Source organism: Lutra lutra, chromosome 15 (assembly GCF_902655055.1).
Source record: "Lutra lutra chromosome 15, mLutLut1.2, whole genome shotgun sequence".
Taxonomy (NCBI): Eukaryota; Metazoa; Chordata; class Mammalia; order Carnivora; family Mustelidae; genus Lutra; species Lutra lutra.
In genome coordinates this window covers 2,662,418-2,682,247 of record NC_062292.1, presented here as the reverse complement: position 1 = coordinate 2,682,247, position 19,830 = coordinate 2,662,418, and the positions used below count along the sequence as shown (strand labels likewise).

Genomic DNA, 19,830 nt, shown 5'->3' with positions numbered 1-19,830 from the left:
AGATGACTGCATCTACCACAGGGAGACTCAGGCGCGTGACCACCACGGAGTGTGTAAGAACATGTACAAAAGCGCTTGAGGCTTTTTTAAGAGTAAACAAAAGACCACATTATAGATGTATCAGACTCCTTTATTACTTAGAAAAATAAGAGTATATTGGACAATGATGCTTTCAGTTTTTATGACTATCATTCATAAATAAAAACACAACTATAATGCCTCTGTTTAGATAAGTCAGTAATGGAAAGCTATAATTTTAACTCAAATTACATAATATAAAAATACACAGCTCATCCACACTGCTAGGATACCCTCAAACAAACTCATTTAAAAATAGAATGTCCCCAACTTTTTCAGCATTACTATAAATACAATATTACATTTGTCCTTATTCTCTTTTATAACAGTTCTTTTTTCAAGACTTAAAATGTAGTATTTGTATTTTTTGGAATTTTTGATAAATAGATCACGATTTAATTTGAATTCACAGATTCTGTGACAAACCAACAATATTTATTTACACATTCACATACAGCACAACACGGTGGCCAAGCATTAATGACAATAATTAACAAACTATTAAAACATTAAGAAAATCATCATTTTAACAATTTAAATGTTTTATGATAATTTATATCCAACACACATTTACTAATAACTTCAGAAAGTGTATCAGTTTTTTTGATAGGTTTCCTGTAATTTTACCCTCTCTGTAGAAATGTTTTCACTGTCTAGATTTAATCGATGTGCTGATTAAAGACATGTATTAACAGTAAAGTTACATGTATTAGTGTTATATTTGTGTGTATCAAGTAATCAAAACTTAGGGTGTGAATTAAAGCCATTTAGAAGGCAAACTGAAGACAAAAATAACTTAAGTGTCTTTCGTAAACTGTACCTCCCAAGTTGTGTTTTGCAGCTCTAGTTATGACCCAATAAACAATTCAATGTGCTACTTTTTTTTCTCCTTCTGCCTCTTTTTCACATGTTAATTTTGGTGTCTCTTTACTGACTACACAAAATAGGACTCTCATCATCAACACCTCTCCTAGGAGAAGTCAAACGAGTTCGGTGAGGTGTTGAGTATTATTTTCCCTTTTACTTTTCCATATTCACCTGGTCCAACAACACTCTTAACCATGTAGTTTTTCTTCTGTCTTTTTAGGTCGTCTGTTTTCCCCCAGTTATCAGGATACACCAAGGGAACTAGCCGTGGATCAAGGTGAGCTGTGCGCCTCTGTATAAAATTATCATCACGTGAGGGTTTAGAATGTCAAACACGTTCTACTAAAACTAACCAGGGATTCAAAAATTAACACCGTTTTAAAGACGCACTTATCCGAGCTCACGGTGTGATCTCCAGCAGAAGTGCGTGCTACTGAACCCTGTACTAGCCATGTGAACAAACACTGGCACTTCATGTGGTCAGAGCAGCTGAAATGGCCTTTATAGGAGTTTTAATTTCTTGATTTTGGCCGGGATTTTGAAGGGGAATGCTGCTGGGATTTTCACACTGTTCATCTATCTTTAGGGAAGTGGTGTATTCTTGATGATTTTTGCTCTCTTCAGCAAATCCTAATGTCACACTCTTCCCAGAAGGCTGAAACGGCCTCTCCAAGTGAAGCACCTGTTTTCCTGCTCCGGTTTCTTGCTCGTGCAGCAATCTCTCCACCTCCACCTCGAGCTCCAGAGTCTCCTCGTCAGCTTGTACATCCAGCTGCTGCATCAACTCTTCCAACTTCTTAGCCTTGCGGAGCTCGTTCTGCTGTATGATCGTACAGAGGTGCTCAGTGAGTCGCTCTTTAGTCTCAGTCTTGCGCTGTAGCTCTAGCTTTGCCGCGACATACTCTGCTTCAGCCCTGTCATAGCGCTTCCTGTAGGGACAGGTACAAAGATCGGTCCGTTGGTTTTCCACTTAAGAAGACATTCAAAGGAGGGCCTAGAAACAATAATTAAACTCCAGAATTGGGAAAAAATAAAGAAGTATAATGCAGATATGGATACTCATATTTTATGTACACTTGTCCTACATGTCAGACAAACCAGGCTGGTGATGCTGAAACTTTTACATCCACATTTGGACCCTCCTAACGTAAGGACATTCTTCTGCATTCATTTCCTCTTCCCGAAGCTGGGCTTGGATGAAAGCAGGCTGAGAGGTTAATCAGTGGAGAGCTAGCTCTGGTCAGGGAGAGCCCTGATTTGCAGCGTTTCTCAATTTCTGTATTAGAACTATCACCACCATGGCCAATTTCAGGCTGTTAATGTGACATCACTGATTGCAGAACTGGAAAGAGAGACACAAAATCTGCCCTCATGAACCAGTGTAACCTAGCTCCAGCACACAACTGGTCAAAATGTATGAGAGGCCAAACAAAATAAGAGAAGAAAATCTGTATCTCTTAACAGATAAGAGAAAGAAGAAGCATCTTGGTGGAGAAGGATACGGACAGTGGCTACAAGGTGAATGTAAATGACACTAGGGAGGCAAGAAGCATCAAGTAGAACAGAAACATTTCTGAGAGGTTTAGGATGGGTTTCTCAATGCTGGCACTACTGACCACTTGGACGTCTCATTCTCTGTTCTAGGGAGCAGTCCCGTGCGTGGTAGGACGCACAGCAACATCACGGGCTTTCTCCCATCCGCTGGTAGCACCCAATACTTGTAATAACCAAAAAGGTCTCCAGATACTACCAAAAATCTCCTCAGGGGCAAAAACTGCCCCCCGTTGAGAATCCCTGGGTTAAGCTGTTCCCTCTCCATTCTGCAACAACAGACTACTGTTAGACTTTGTTTTTGTTTAGGGCATTTTTCTATTTACACACACACACACACACACACACACACACTCATTCCAAAGATAGGCAACACCAGTCTTAGAAGTAAGGTAATTCTACTGGGGAAGTCACCCTGTAATGTCTCTTTTTTTTCCTTTGTATTAGGTTGACACAAAAAGAAAAACTATCATATGTCAGTTTGCTGTCTTTTACCTTTTCTTTCTTTCTTTTTGGCCAGGAAAAGAGACGGGCCCACTTTTATCAACTAATTGTTCAGTTTAATAACCACTAACAGTTGTGAAAGTCATGGTGCCTTACCTGTTATGACTGCCTACATCAACTCAATGTAGTAAGTACTTTCTGGCACTACAGTTACAGCAAAACAGAAACAGTTGTATCTCCTAACGCAAGATTCTCTGTCTTGAAAAAGAATACAGTGAAAAAATGAAAGGCTCTGATTTTTAGAAAAGCTATGGTTCAAAACCTGCCTTTGCCATTTTCTGTGTATGTACCTGTTTTGGTCAAGGCCTTTTCTGGATGTAAAGAACAGATATCCAGTCAAACTAGCTCAGGTGAAAAGTGGGTTTTATTGTAGGATACAAGAGGCAATCTCACAAGCATGTCATCAGAATCAAAAACTATTCTCTTTAATGCTCAGAAACCACAGTTTCTCTCCTTTTGGCTTTCCAATCGTACACCCAGCCCAATATGGCCACCAGCTGTGGCTCTGCATCACATGCACTCCACTCAGTTTCTCGTGCTCCAGTTCCGGTGGGGGGAGGCTGGGGGAGGAGGGAACCAGGCTGGCTGAGCGTGGCACATCAGTTCGGACAGAGCTCCCAGCGTCCAGCCAGGCCACCGACTCCTATTCAGCCTCTGGACTGAATGTTCTGGAGTCGGTGGCCCATCCTTGTTTTAATCAGGTGTGGCCCAGGGTCAGCACCATGAGTATAAAACATACCTAGTTCCTAAGGAAGAGGCTGGAGAATATACGTGCAACGTCTGAAAATTCTAGTACAGCGATCCTTGGTAGTAAGTTCATCTGAGTTTTGGTTTATTTGTAAAATGGCAATGATATTATTACTTCATAGGAGCGTTAAGATTAAGCAGTATAAACAGGGAAAGTGTGTTACCCAGTGCCTGGTAGGCACTCAAGAAACAGAACTTCAGAGCACCAGAATCCAAGAGCATTATCACTAAACATGTAGTGTATCTCAAGCTAAAATTAGGCAAAGTTTCAGGACTCGGTGTTTATATTTGAAAACTGTTATTTACATAATGTTCATTTACCATTTTTTTTTTTTTTTTTTACCGTCACCTAGTAACTCTAAGAATGAGAAAACTAGCTGTTTTTCAATTACCCTCTATGATAGAAGTATTGTTCCAAAGGAGCCTCGTTGGACATGTGAATCCCTCATTTTCAAACTTTGTAACATGTCCTGTTTATGAATGTTCTTGCATCAAGTTTAAGAGCTCTGACAATATCTCCACAGGTATATGAATACTTTGCCCCTTCCCCCAACTCAAACCTCCTTTCTGTGGTCTGGGGTCTCCCTCAGCCAGCCAGAGTCAGCTAGTAAAGATTTACTGACTGGGCTCATGAATGCTGAATTGAAATTAAATTTGCAAATAGGTCCCTAGGTTTCCATTGATCTTTCACCCTGGATAAATCACTGAAGATTTTGCATTTTGTTTATTTACTTAAAGTTCTTCTGGCCAGAAACATGCATATATATTCGTGCACAGAGTGATTTATGTTTGAAATACTGATTAATTTCACAAACTGCACTGCAAGCCAGAGGGTCGGGCGGATAATACCAACTCAGTATGATGACATTTTGAACAGAATAGTAAGAGCATTATACGTTAACGCAGTAAAATAAATTGAACTGGAAATGTAATTACAGAATTGTTTTGTTATTTTAAAGGGACATCGAGTGATTTAATGAATGTTATTTAAAGGATTCTAAAATCTGTCTCTTGGTTTTGGCATCCTGATATTTTTTAAGAACTCAAGCATTAACCCTTGGCATGCTGTTTGGTTCCACTGGTCCACTTTTAGTTTTCTCGCTCCTTTTCCAAGCAGTTCTATTTGTAAGGATCAACATATCAAGGTTCTTATACTAAGAAAGGACAGAATAAAACTACATTTTGCAATTACTGTATGGGCCCATTGGGTCCTTTTATACATCTGAGATACACTGTAGGACTGTTGAGATAGGACATATTGTTTCTATATCTTCAAATATTTTGCCATTTTATCACCCTGGAAATTATTTCCTTATTACTCATCAATTATTCCCATTTATGCAGAAAAACATTAATAAGAAAAATGACCTAAAGGATGATGCCCCAGTGAAAATAAATAATCATTGTTTAGTTTCCTTATTGTTTTGTTCAAAGTATTACATTATCTTTCAAAAAGATCTAAAAAAAAAAAAGACTAGAAACACCATATCTGTAATCTATTTTCAGCTTTCACTAAACACACTTCAGAATTAGTATTTGTCATTTTCTGCCCACAGTGACAAAGTAGAGAAAGTTGACAGATGAAGACATTTCGCAGCTATTAGACAAATCAAAAGACAAATGTTGTGGTAGGTTAAAAACATGGCCACCCACAGATACTTACTTCCTAATCCCCTAGAATCTGTGAATATCATCTTACATCGTAAAAGATGTGATTTAGTTAAAGATTCTGAAAGGAGTTTATTCTGAATCATCCAGCTGCACCCTAAATACAGTCACATGTATCCTTTTAAGAAAGAGGCAGAGGAAGTTTTGAGAGAGAAGAGGAGCAAGCAATGTGACTACAGAAGCACAGAACTTGGTGCAGCCACGAGCCAAGGAGCACCCGCAGCTCCCATGGACTGGGAGAGGCAAGGAATGGATTCTGCCCTGAAGTCTCTGAAGAAGACCGACCTGCCAACGCCCAGATTTCAAACTTCTGGCTTCCAGAAATATAAGAGAATAAATTTCTGTTGTTTTAAATCACCCAGTTGTGGTAACTTATTACAGCAACCTCGGAACCTAATATCAAGGCCGAAACAGCAGTCTAGGTTCTAGACGGTAAAACCGATCCCATACGGTGAAATCTCAAGAGTAGGAGACTTGAGAAAAACATGTCCTAGACGAACTTTCTCAAGCTCAGAGTCAATGAACAAAAAACATATTTCTGAGGATAAAAAGGAAACACTATTCTCTTGGAGTTAATAATTCCAACAGAAAGAACTCAATCACACAGTATTTTAAGTACTCGGACCATCTTGTGTTGTGGAAGGATGTAACTGCATTCTTTCAGCTTTTCATGATGTTGGGAGACAAACGTTACTTGACACAAAGAGGTCTGCTATGCTTACATTCTTATTAAAATTGTTAATAGAGCGGTTTTCCACAATCCCTATTATTTTTACTTCTATAAATTATACATAAAACATTTATGTATATATGTGTTATGTGTATGCACGTGTATGTGTATATGTTATTGGAGCATCTATTAAACATAGATAGCAAACACCGATTATAGTATTTCCTGGTCCACGAAGGGTCGAAGAAGTGTTCTACACACAGCCACTCTGTTTCACAAGCTGGTCTAATGCAGCATATGGCAGCCTAGTAATCACAGATGGGAACAGAAGCAATAATTCTCTCAATTTGCTTCACTCAAAGTGTTGGTCTCCTAAAAGGGATCTATTCTAACAATACCCTACAGAAACTAATTTTAAAGCAAAGTCTGGACTATTCACTATCTAAGAACTTTTTGTGGACACTGCACTGTACTAAAAAAATATAATAATATTTTTATTTAAAAAGAAAAAAACACAAGATCTCCAATAGAAACTGGCTGCCCTGCGGATTAGCTACCAGTAGAAATCTAAACCACAATACTGTATCACCAACCTCTAATTTCTCAATAACCACAGATATAAATTTAGAAAATGTTTTAATCTTATGAGTGAACCAGATACAACACTGGTCCTAATCACAATTGTCTATGGCTTCTCTTTGATTTCTCTCAACACCTTAGCTTTTTAAAAACAGCCTCACACATACAGTACGGATATTCACATACAACTATGTCAGTATCAGTGCCAAGAGAAATGGCCATCTTTGTTAAAAGATGTAAAATTTTATCTAAAATTTTTTACTATGTAAAAACTTACTAAAATTTCATTAATCACATTTATATATTATGGGATGTTTTCTTCTTTAACCAGTAATCCAACCTTCTTTGTGTTCTCTAAAGACTAAAACTGACATTTCTTATATTATGTTCAGTACACAAACGTACCCTTCTCCAGCCTCCTCTACCACAGAATTAAAATATAATGACATGATTTTCTGTAAAGGTATCCATAATAATCTGAATTATTCATATAAAGGGCTACAAAGGCCTAAGAATGTTCCTCTGGTAAACCTAAGTTACAGAGAATAAAATACACTGAAAATCCAGGATTAGTTTTATCCTAATAAAATCCTGGTTACCTCCTTAATGACCTTATTAATAGAAATCTGGAACCTCCAGTTATCAGCTACTGATGACATTAAGTTAAGCAGTTAATTAATAAAGGCAACCCATTAAGCCTAATAACATATGGTCAAACAACAATTATGAAAATCACAAGGACACCACAAACCTCTTTCTTAATAAACCCTGACAAATCCTAAACAATCAAGCATTTCTGCTTTATTAAACTGTTAAATAAACATTCTGATGCTGTGGTTTACCCTGGACTAATGAGGCATTCTGATTGATTTCTAGTGTTACAGAGAGAGATGCAAAACTGAGTCATTAGCATGGCATTCCCTTGTGAAAAAAGACAATTCAGGATGATTAAAGCAATGCTGAAAGGACCGAAAACCCTGAAATTGGACCTAATTTTTTGCCCTTTTTTCTGCTTGCAAAGTTCATGTAATCCTTTACATGTGTTAGTTCATTTTAAAAATTCTCCATGATGAATTTTTCACTAAAAAATGCCAATGGTTGAAACCAAGAAAACACATGATAGCAAACTATTGTATCAGAATACAATCGAAAAGAAAAACAAAAAGAGGAAAATCTTCAAGCTTTCAAGACAGAGTGGTATTTTCTTTAAAATACTCATAGGCTTTAAAAAAAAAAAAAGCTAGATTTTCTTTCTTTGATGAAAACTGAAGTGAGAATTAGGCTAATCTCTAAGGACCATCTCAGATAACCAAAATTTCTTAATAGAAAGAGTACAGAGTTGGTGTTAGAACAATAGAATTTGGGGACAAGTCATTTAAACACTTAGATTCCCAAACATTACATAGCTGATGGTTTAGCAAGAAAGACTAAAATGTAAATAAATAATGCAAGAAACGCTCTAACAGGAATATGAACTAGGGTGGGACAAATTTAAGGAAGACTTCAAGAAGAAGAGATGCTGCATTTAGTACAAAACAGGAAGAGAGCACCTAACGGTACTGTTATGAGGCTTCAGTGACAACATACCTGAGAGCTCCTGGCTCTGCTGGCAATAAACATTGATTTGCTCTGACTGCGGGGTCAGAGTTCTCTCAACTCACCGCGCACAGGAATAATCGAGGCTGGCCTGATCGATCCGGTTTCTGAGGATTCCAATGTCAGCTGACACCATGTCATCTAGCGCCTGTAACTCCTTTTGAATCCGCTTTAGTTTCAAGGTCTCTGCTTGAGTTCTTTTAGATCTAGAAAAATGAATAGAAAAATAAAAACATTTAAAAATCATGTATCTATACACAATATTAAGTGAAAAAAGCAACCTACTGTATATATAATATGACTTTAATGTATAATTTTTAAAAATTAGGAAAAAAAAACAGCACAAATTGAAATAAAACAAATGCTGGCAACATTTTGGTTTATCTCTAAGACCGCATTTGTGCTGTTTTCCCTTATTATTCCAATACACAAAGGAAAACGTAAGATTTAAAAAAAGAAACAAACGAATAGTTCACTTATAGGTCTATGTTTATTCCATGAGGATGAAAATAAACATTGAAAGAATGTATCTGTATTCTCTTTACATGGAACATCCAACAAAGCTTTCTAAATTTCTAGCCTGAAATTCTTGCTAAGCCCATTTTCATGTGTTTGATACTTAGTGGACAAAGAACCGATGCCTGTATTAAATACCATTTCTTTATATTTTTTGGTTTTAACCTTTTTAGGACCCATTTCCTCCAAAGTTTTATTACTTTAATTTTTGCTTTTTCGGAAATACTATAGTTCCTCAAAATTCCTTCTGGGGCTCAAAACCAAATACTCTTTTTTTCCCCTTTGTTTAAAAGCACATTCACCCTCACCGCCCTCACCACCCCCAAACACACTGAAGAAACAGAATACAAAAGCCAACCTTCAATCTGATTTCACTTATTTCAAAGTTTCATGCCCATTCTCACAGAATAAAACTCCCCCAGAAAACCATTATATTGCCCCTTATAATCTCCTGATTTCTACTCCATTATGCATTTTCACTTGTTTTCTGCCTACAAAAGTTAACAGTAAGTACTTCACTGGTACATTTATTAATAATCTAATCAGGTTATGTTCCTTACATTTCTGCCTGTATCAATACTTTTTGTCTTCAACCAAATGAAAATAAAGAACAAGTGTTGAGCCTATAAATCTTTTTGTAAAATCCCTAGTGAACAGCTTCCCCAACCACTTCCAAACTGAAGACTAGTAACTGAAGTGATTTCTAAAATCACTTTTCACTTTCAATAATCATGTTGTTTTTTTTCTTGAGATGTAAGTTCAGTTAGTTGCATATTTCCTATGTTTCATGAAAGATCAAGGGGGACCAACTGAAGAAAAAAAAATCATCATTTTCAAATACGTATATCCCTGACAGACAAAATTCTGAATGACTCATATACCTACCTGCCCGTCTCTCTAGCCCTGTCCCTTCCCCTCCCCCAACATATACACCAGCTTCAATAACCAACAGTTTTGCGAGGTTTTTCTGGAGATCTGAAAAGAAAATGCCAACAATATCGCTTGCATTTCATTCTTACTATTCTCAACCATTTTTTCATTGACTAAGTTCGGTTTCCTAAGGCCACAGCACACTGGAAATTACAAACTAAAAGGGCAGAAAGATTGGGTGAGAGAGGTGGAAAGTGGCTCAAATGGGAATGTTGCTGTTGGAGGCTAGCACAATGTAGTAAAGGAAAAACAAACCGACACTGGGAGGTGACAGAAAAATCGAAGTGCATGTTAATAGCGCAGAGTGCTCACAATGGTGACCTTGAATCACTGACGAAACGTTGTATCGTGTATTAGCGAGGGCAGGTAAATTATTCAAGAAAAATGTCCATAGAAAACACAATAAACACAATTAAAATTTCTGGGAGTGGAAGTCATTTATGTGGAATAAACAATCTTACTCTTTTACATGTCACATGACTAAAACCTCCCCACATCAAAATTAAAACCTGCATTTGTTGCTAATACACTTATCCTGATGGCTATTCACCATTTCCTTAGGATGTGTAGATGGTTAAAACAGAAAACACTGATGTCGATTCTGAAGTTCTAACTGCATCTGTATTCACAAATTCAGTGTAATTTAGGCTTACAAAGTCCTCCTTCATAAATGAACGCTGGAATTTCATTATCATTTATAAAAGATAATTTGTATAGTTTTAAAAGTAACACTGTAGAGGGCTGCCTGGCTGGCTCAGTCAGTAGAGTATGTGACTCCTGATCTTGGGGTTGTTGAGGTCAAGCCCCATACTGGGCATGGAACCTACTTTACAAAAAACAATTAAAAAGGAATGTTGTAGACAAAATGTCAATTTATCAAAAGAGACAAGGGAAAACAAATACAGAACATGACAGAACCGATCCCAGGTTACTAACAACCTCTCCTAGTTCAGGTGCCTCACCTTTCTGCAATAGCTTTAGCCAAAAGAGCTTTCTTACGTTTATTTTTCTCTTCCATTAGCCGTTGTTCCTCCTGGAGGACTTCCCAACGAGACTTTTCTTGCCTAGGGAACAAAAAATTTAGAAAAATTAGTTTCTGAAACCCCATCCTACACCTTACCAGGTTTAGCCCCCCTTTGTATAAAATTTAATCAACCAGATTATGTATATTTTCTTTCAAAAACCCTCTTAAAAGGAACCCATCTGCAGCTCGTTATTTTGTTCTAATAGGAACCAAGATTATGATTTGAAGTCAAGAAGGCTTATGTAAACTGGACCTTTGAAATCCATTATATGTATATAATCTAGGAAGCCACAAACTGGAAGCCAGAGTACTATGGCATTTCTTAGGAGAACAAAGAAAGTTGTGTAAGTTAATTATGTATTATATGCAAAATGGAGAGCAAAATAAATTGGCATGTAGCTAATATCATGTTTTATCTTTTAGAGTTTCTATACTGAAAGTCTCTACCACTTAACACTCTCAGGATAATAAACAACATTTATTTCATTTTTTTTTTTTTTTTAATTTGCTTACTTCCAGCTCTCAAACATTTTTAAACAGAGTAAAACACCATGAGCTAAGATTTGAATGCTGGGCTACCAAGAAACTTCAAAGATCTGAAAATAGCCTTCCATCTGTTCAATTCTGAGAGACTTAGATTAAAATTTCTCATAAATTCGACAACGTGATATCAACTCAAACAAAGTCACAATCAAGCTATTCATTCCTTTTATTGTCATTTCTTATGGCCATCATTATCAAAATTCTCTAGTCCCAGACCTAGTAACCAGTTCCATATTTATCACTTTTTTTCCGTTCCCACCGCCTCCACCCTGGAGCTGGCACTGGTCCACTCTCATTTTCATGACTGCAGGCATCTTCTCACCCAGTGCTGGAGTTCCAGTTCAGCCAGCGCCCTTCCCTGAAGGCGCCACCATGCTGACACCTCCATTTTCTCTAATCTCTGTTTTGATCAGGGTATCTCTCCCCGGAGGCCTTCGTGATACACGGCTGTATCAGGGAGCTCGGCAGACAGGAAGGCTGAGCTTCCACATCCTTCTTCACCTCCCTCATTCTCTACTATTCTCTGGCCTCACTTCTGCCTCTTCCAGAGATGTGAGATGCCATCTCTGAACATTCTTTCCTTTCCCTTTCTTATAGGCTCAGAATTCCTCCTTTTCAACAACAGTCCCCCAAATTGCATGTCTTCTATGAAAATTTTCCCAAGTACCTAAAAATTCTTTTTCCTAACAACATTCTAAACTGTCCAGCTCAATTTAAACCCACCCTCCCCTACTTGTCTCAGGTCTGTGCAGATAAACTACATTTAAAGACATTTAAATGTATGCACTTGTTCAATGTTGTTTTCAGAATTCATGTGGCTTTGTATCTCTTGTAAAAATGATCTCTGGGTTGTGAACTCATAGCACAGAATCTGGATCAAAGAAATCCTAAGATACTGTGAGACTCAGAAAATGGAAAACAGAAACAAATGCCACCCTGATAAACCAGGAAGAAACAAACATGAGTGGGTATTAAACATAAGCTATAGAATAAATATTTTGAGAATTCACGAAGTGATAGAATGGCAATTTCCATAAAGTATGTCTCTAAACTAAATTCTGGAGGTTGGGCGCCTGGGTGGCTCAGTGGGTTAAGCCACTGCCTTCGGCTCGGGTCATGATCTCAGGGTCCTGGGATCGAGTCCTGCATCGGGCTCTCTGCTCCGCGGGGAGCCTGCTTCCCTCTCTCTCTCTCTCTGCCTGCCTCTCCGTCTACTTGTGATCTCTCTCTGTCAAATAAATAAATAAAATCTTTAAAAAAAAAAATTCTGGAGGTAGTTTCTAATAAAAACACACTGAACAAAGAATAAAAAGAAATCTAATGATGGAGCTGAATTGTTTTATTAGTCCTCTCCATTTCAACTTTCCTTTGACCATCCCTTTGTATCTCTTCACAAATGGATCCAGAAAGACCTATGTGTGAACCCCAACTCTGCTACTTACTAGCTATGTATTTGCTTTGCAAATAAAGTTATCTTTTCTGAGTCCAAGATATCTATGGAGTAAAAATCATGCACAGGTACTGTAAGCTGCTGCAAAGACGAAGTGACATAACAAGGATGGCATGCCCAACACTGACGGGCTTGCGATACATTTAGGGGTAGGATTCTTTAACAGGTTATGCATTATACTTCTAGGTTAGAACATAAAGGAGAAAATGTTAAAACTATTATTTCTTCAAAGCCTAACTGAGGAAAAAAAAGTAAAATGGAAAAAAGTCTCACGGATATATAGACTTACTAACAATTCCACTTTCTTTTTTTCCATTTTGCAATCTGGCTTTGGGGGCAGAACCTCGGCGTTTTTGTGACTATCATGGGAATTCTCAAGTCCCAGTTCCCTTGGTGGACTTTCAGTCCCCTGTGGTTTTCCATCACCGACAGGAGAGGCGAGTGTAAGAGGACCAGGAGGAACCTGGAGAGAAGACTGTGGTTCTGGACTATTAAAGCTTGGTTTTGGTGCAGAAAGCAACTGCTCTGGAGGTACTGAGCTTGATCCATCTTGAAGTCCAAGTTTTTGGCTTTGCTCTTGAAGAGCTTTTTCCCGCTGAAGTTGTTGTCGACTTTTCTTCACAGGGAGACGTCGCTGTGGTTCAAATGGATCTGTGTGAAAAAGAGAATGGAGAAAAATTCCCTTGTGTGAGCAGCAAACAGTCAGAATTTCTCTTAGAAAATAAAGGATTAACATTAAACTTTGATAATAATTCTACAGGGCTTCTCCCTTCGTCCCTACCACAAAAGCCCAGGGAAAAAACAGCCATCTTCCCATGGCATTTTAACAGTTCTCCAATCACACTGTTAATATTTAAAAAAAAAAAACTGTCCCAACTCAAAATTTACCTTAAAAGAAGTCCATTTGTCTGCTGAGTTAGGCCTCAGAATAAAAATACAAGGTTTCTTTATCAACTTGAATTGAGAACTCCTCAAGAATCAACTAATTTGACCAAACAAGGTAGACAAATGAATCCCTGATTGGTCTTAAATTTGATTTATGATTCTATCTGCTCTCCTGAACTAAAACGGTGGCTGCGTTTACAGACAGGCTACGCCTTTAACTAACAGCAGATCTTAGGTCAATCTGATACACAGGTAGATGCTATGTACAAAGTATAACCGAATGAAATCTCTTATTTCCAAGAATGCTAGTTAACCCTCAATTGTTAGCTTTCCTCTTTCAAAGCAGAGCAAGGTTGTGTTCCCCAAAGTCAGTTAGCCATTAATCAATATATGCAAACTAATTTTAATAGCAGCCTAATCAAACCAATAGAGGAAGATAAAACAACTGGGAGGAATATTTTTTTTAAAAAGCACTATAAAATAAATAATACCTCACTATACTTTTTGGGTTATCCAGTGTTAACCTTTTAAGACAGAGTATGGGAGAATTTACTCACTATCACACTGTATTTAATAAGATCTGTAAATGGTACTATTTACAAAATACCTGGGAAAAGAAACTGTGGTGAAGTCCCTGTGAATGAACTCAAATAGAGCTTTTAAAATTCTGTACATTGACCTCTGAAGCAACACAAGCCTAGTATTTAAATCTTCCAAAGGAGAATTAAAAGCTCTAGAGTCACAGTTCCAGCTTTTGTCCAGCTCAATAATCTTAAGCAAGTCAATTAATTATTCCACACCTCAGTTTCTTCATATGTCAAAGGGGATGAAAATTTACCTGCTCTACTTCACTCATGGAGTTGGTGTAAGGATTAAATGAGACAGGTAAAGAAAATATCTTTAAAAGATACATGTACCATCAAAAGTAAAATGTTATTACTGTTCGCTTTTGCCAGAAACACAAAGTAGCCCCCTCTATTCTGGGACAGAAACTTATTCTCAACCACCGGTCTTTAGCCGCACCATCAGCAAATGCCACTGAGCCTGTTTACTTCCCAGTTACGCTCACGAGGCTGAATTAACAGTCCCTACGAAATTCAGTCCTGCAGCTCCCATTCTATTTTGCATTTTCACAGAACCTGCATATGAGATTAAAACTGCTACAATAATCAAGTAACAAATAATAAATCAAACAATAAACTAGGCCACTTAAAAACAGAACATATGATATAAAAACACCTGGAACTAATAAGCCGTTATAAAAGGTTGCAGAATGCAAGATTAATATACAAAAGTCAAATGCTTTCCTATGTACCAACAATGAACAAGTAGAATTTGAAATTAAAACACGATGCCATTTGCATTAACACTAAAAAACATTAATATTTAGAAATAAATCTAAGAAAGTAGAAGATCTATAAAGAAAACTACAAACTCTGGTAAGGAAATCAAAGAGCTAAATGGAGAGATATCTATTCCATATTCATGAACAGAAGATTCAATACCGTCAAGATGTCAGTTCATCTCAACTTGATCTACAGATCCACTGCAATCCCAATCAAAATCCCAGCCAAGATATTTTGTGCAAACTGACACAATGACTTTCCAGTTTATACAGAGAGGCACAAGACTCAGAACACCAGTATAATATTGAAGAACAAAACTGTAGGACTGGCTTTACTTGACTTCAAAACCCACTATTAAGCTGCGATAATAAAGACAGTTGGTATTCGTGAATAGACAGACCAATGGAGTAGGACAGAGAGCACAGGAATAGACAAAATGACTCATGAAATAGAAGAGAGAACCCAGGAAGAGGTTCGGACATGCACGGAGCTCTGGTACATGACTGAGATGGCACCGCCTATCAAAAGCAGAAGGTGGACTCATTCAGTAAATGGACTTGAGGAAAAAACTGCTGTAAGCAAAAGATAAAATCAGATCCATACCTCACACCATACAAAAACAAACAAAACATTCCCCAAATGGGTTAAGGGCTTAATGTCAAGTCAACACCTTAAAATTCCTATTAGAAGCACATTTCTTTATGCAGCGTTTTAAATCTGTTGTAGTTTACAATAAAAATGACTGTTAAAAACTCTTAATTGAAAATAAGCATTAATATCTTATGATAGAGTACTATCACCTCATGGTAGGGTACTAAGTTCTTAAGACACAAAAATGTTGACAAATTTCACCATATTAAAATTAAATACTTTGTTCATCAAAAGGTAAAAGTTAAAAGACAAGTTATAAGCTAGAAGGAGATATTCATACTATACCCAGCAAAGATCTAGTGTCAAGAATAAGTAACTTATGAATATTTTCTTTAGACATCGACAGCATTGTAGCTGCACTTTTTTATTTCCAGTTTTTTAGTATGAAATAAGTCATACATCAAATACATGTATGTGTTATAGACACATATCGAACCTGGATAGATAATTAAAAACAGTAACATTTACAAATAAAACATGACTATAATAGACATAACTGCTATTTAATGACAGACGTTATCCTCTCTTTTGGAACACACAGATAACTGCACCTATTGGCCTCCAAATCATAGTACTTGCTTTTGTTAAATGAAATTTAAGTAGGAGTGACACCTATCATTTACTGACAGAAGCACTGAGTTGCTCATGCTCAATTCTCAACCTTTTTCTCCTCATGCCACGGTGAACCCCTAAATGATAGCACCAAAACACGATGTGAAGTCATTATGTTGGGAAGAGTGACTTGCCCGACCATATCGGACATGAAGCTAGAGAGAAAAATAAACATTTATTATTTTAAACAGTTGATATATTAGGGCTATTTGTTACTGTAGCATAACTTGTCTCAACTTGATTTCATTATTACCAATACTGTTGAAATTCCCGATGTATTTGCCCCTTCCAAATAATATTTCCTTGCCTCTCTAGTATCCTGCACTTTGATGTCCTATGTTCCCAAAGAATATACCTATGTCGCATGATTCTGATCTTCTACAAATGGTATCAGGTTGTTCTTCTGTGACTTGCTCTTTTCATGCATTTTATTTATGAAATTTACACATGTCAATGCTTCTGGGTATACTTCACATATTCGCGTAGCTGTACAGCAGCCCACTGGATGTATATTATAATACAATTTACTTATCCCCCCCCCTTTTTTTTAAATGAACACTTGGTTTGTTCCCAGCTCTTTAATACTAAAAGTAAGAATTCTAAGTACAGGGGCACCTGGGTGGCTCAGTCAGTTAAGAGTCCGCCTTCAGCTCAGGTTGTGATCCCAGGGTCCTGGGATGGGGCCCTGCGACAATCCTGCTCTGCGACGAGTCTGCTCCCTCTGCCTGCCACTGCGCCTGCTTGTGTGCTCTCTCTCCCTCTCTAACTCAAATAAGTAAATAAAATCTTAAAAAAAAAGAACGTTAAGAACATTCTTAATCTTTCCTCATGTGCATATGGGTTTCTCTAGAGTGCTGTCATGCATATTTTTGCTAGCAACCAGCTCCATCTTCATGGATTACTTACTTGTATTTTTAAGGTTGGGGAATAACTGGAAGGAGCCTTAAAAACTTTAAAGTTCAGATCTTCTAGTTTTACAAATGAGAAATACGAGGTAAAAAGATTTAGAGGTACAGCTAGGAGATCTATATGCCAATCACTGTGTTTGGCTACGGGTGTACAAAAATGCCAAGTAGGGTAGACATAGACTGGTGGTGGTGACTGTGCTCTAAGTCTCCCTAAGGTACCACGGGCCTAGACACTAACAGCCTTCCTGCTCTTCTCTATCCCAAACTGCAGAGATATTTACAAATGTACTTCTACATAATGAATCTGCCGTTACAATTTAGTCTATATTAAGTCTTCTTTCCCTTGGCAAACTCACCTCTGCTAACACATAATCTCTGAAATCTTTCCAAGCTCCACCCACCCCCCCAGCTAACTTTGTAGCAAACTCTTGTAAGTTTTCTATTACCCATTTCATTATCGTTTGTGTCCTCACTAGACTACCCGCTCTTTGAAGGACACGCCTGCTTCATCTTCGTCCGTGTAATACAGAAGCTGATACCTCCAACTTCCCGCAGACCAGAAGCACGGACACTTGTACTCTGTACATTCAAGTATGTAAACCGATGTTCCAAACACAGAGCAGAAAGAATATGAGAACATCAAGGTAGGAGTCCACTGTAGTATCCCTTTTATGATACAATTCTTTTTTTTAATTTTTATTTATTTATTTGACAGACCGAGATCACAAGTAGGCAGAGAAGCAGACAGAGAGAGGGGAGGAAGCAGGCTCCCTGCGGAGCAGAGCCCGATGCGGGGCTCGATCCCAGGACCCTGAGATCATGACCTGAGCCAAAGGCAGAGGCTTAACCCACTGAGCCACGCAGGCGCCCCTATGATACAATTCTTGAAGACCTCTGGGCCAGTCCAAAGTTCCTCCACCTATATAATCCACCCTGGCCCTACGTTCCTACTTGACCACTTTCTCCATGTCAGCCTTAGGCTTTTACATCTGCGCTGACAACGCACAGCCTTACCTGAGCAACACCCAATTTGGTCACAAACTAACAAAACGCACGCCAGGGTTCGCTTCATTGTCTCCCAAAGCAAAGTCTGTCAACTACGGTACCCAGAGTGCCGGAGCGTACACCTCCACGACCACCAGTTTCAGGAAACTTCAGCCACAAACAAAGCATAATTCATACCAAGAGCTTCTCACCCAATGACAGCAAAATCAGCTCCTCCATTAAAAGAAAAGCGAACAAAAAGCACACGTTCCAGCGAGGGAAGCTCACAGCGAAGTCAACAGGTACACCCTCCCACGCACCCTCTCAGAAACTCTAGGTGTTCTCACTCTCGAGAGGCAGAACTACGTGTCATCCGGCGACCAGAAGCGAACCCAAGACTCCAGATGTACCATGAAAAGCACCGTCTTTTCGCGTCTATGCGGACCCCTGTGCTCCCTCCTGCCCAGCCACTGTCAGCTTCGGTAAACTCATCACAGTCTGACGCGGTGCCCCTCCACCTCCTCCCCGCGACCCCAGCCCTCCAGCCCAGGTTCACGCCGCAGCCTTCCCACAGGCGACGGCTGGCTGTCGGCGCGCCGCCTCTCCCAAGTCCCATTGCTCCCGCCGGGAAAGTCACGTCCACATCCCTGAGCCGGAATCCCGAACTTCCCCTCCTAAAACAGGATCCCGGTTCCTGGGACTCGCCCCTCCCGCCCCGGCTCCCGACACACGCACCTCGGGAGCCCCCATCCCCTCCTCCCATCCCAGCTCCTTCCTCAAACACCAACACGTTACCCTCCTCCCCACCCCCTGCCCCTCAAAGCTGCAGCCCCGCCCCTTCCCCTCACTAAACCCGAAGACGAAACCTCCGCCGGCGCGTCCCGTTACCTTTAGCCTGCTTCAGTCGCCTCAGCTCCTCCTCAGAGAAGCCGGCCCAACCCCGCGCCATGCGCCTCGGCTGCCCGCGCCCCCAGAACGCCCAGACCTCGGAGCCCCGACTGCCAACGCGACGGCCCAGGCACATCCGGGTTCTCTCCCGGCCGCGGCCGAACGACCAATCAGCGCTCCGCGCTCTGGCGACGAGGCCCCCTTTCGCATGTCGCAGGGCCCGGCTCCGTCCGAGTTGCCTCCAGCGCTGCCGGGCAAACCGCCCGAGGAAATCGCGGCCGCGGAGGCATTTCTGTCTTTCACACGAGTCTGCTCTCTCGCGCTGTCTCCTGCCCTCGTCGGGTTAACAGCTTCACGCGGTAAGGGGAGAAATGGCGCTGCGATGAGGGTGGAGACAAACAGGCAGTTCGGAAGGGGCTGCACGTCGGTGGCGGGAAAGCGCGGGCGCAGCTGCCTGCCGGGTCCTCAGGGAAGCGCTTGGGGCGGGGCCGTCCCCTTGCTGGGCGGGGCGGGGGGCGGGGCTTTCCGGGCGCGCGGAGGCCGTGCGAGGAAGCGTGTTGAGGGCCTGGGTGGAACGGTGGGAAGGGAGCCGACGCGTGTAGCGGCCCTTCCTGCGGGGCTGGGTCTCCCGAGTGACCCGCCGGCCGGTCGTTGCCGCGTCCTGCGACCGGTTCTCGCGTACCTGTAGCTTCTCCCCGGGGGACGCCGCAGCCCCTCTCCCGGAACGTGGTCTCGCGTCGGCGTTTGGCTCAGAGACCGTGCGGGGCCGGGTCGGCGCCGGCGTGCGGGGAGACGCCGCGCCTTTCTCTCCCGGGTCCTGCCTTCGTGGTCTG

The 19,830-nt window shown here is 40.1% G+C and overlaps 1 protein-coding gene across 1 annotated transcript; it reads right to left on the bottom strand.

The window, feature by feature from the left end:
* Positions 1-112: 112 nt before the first annotated feature.
* GORAB (golgin, RAB6 interacting) lies at positions 113-19,362 on the bottom strand. Its single transcript, XM_047704372.1, has 5 exons — positions 18,998-19,362; positions 13,017-13,374; positions 10,669-10,770; positions 8,326-8,466; positions 113-1,874 (listed from the first exon to the last, which is right to left on the bottom strand). The coding sequence occupies exons 1-5, from the start codon at positions 19,131-19,133 to the stop codon at positions 1,418-1,420; spliced, it is 1,194 nt and encodes a 397-aa protein (XP_047560328.1). The 5' UTR covers positions 19,134-19,362; the 3' UTR covers positions 113-1,417.
* Between the last annotated feature and the right edge of the window lie 468 nt (positions 19,363-19,830).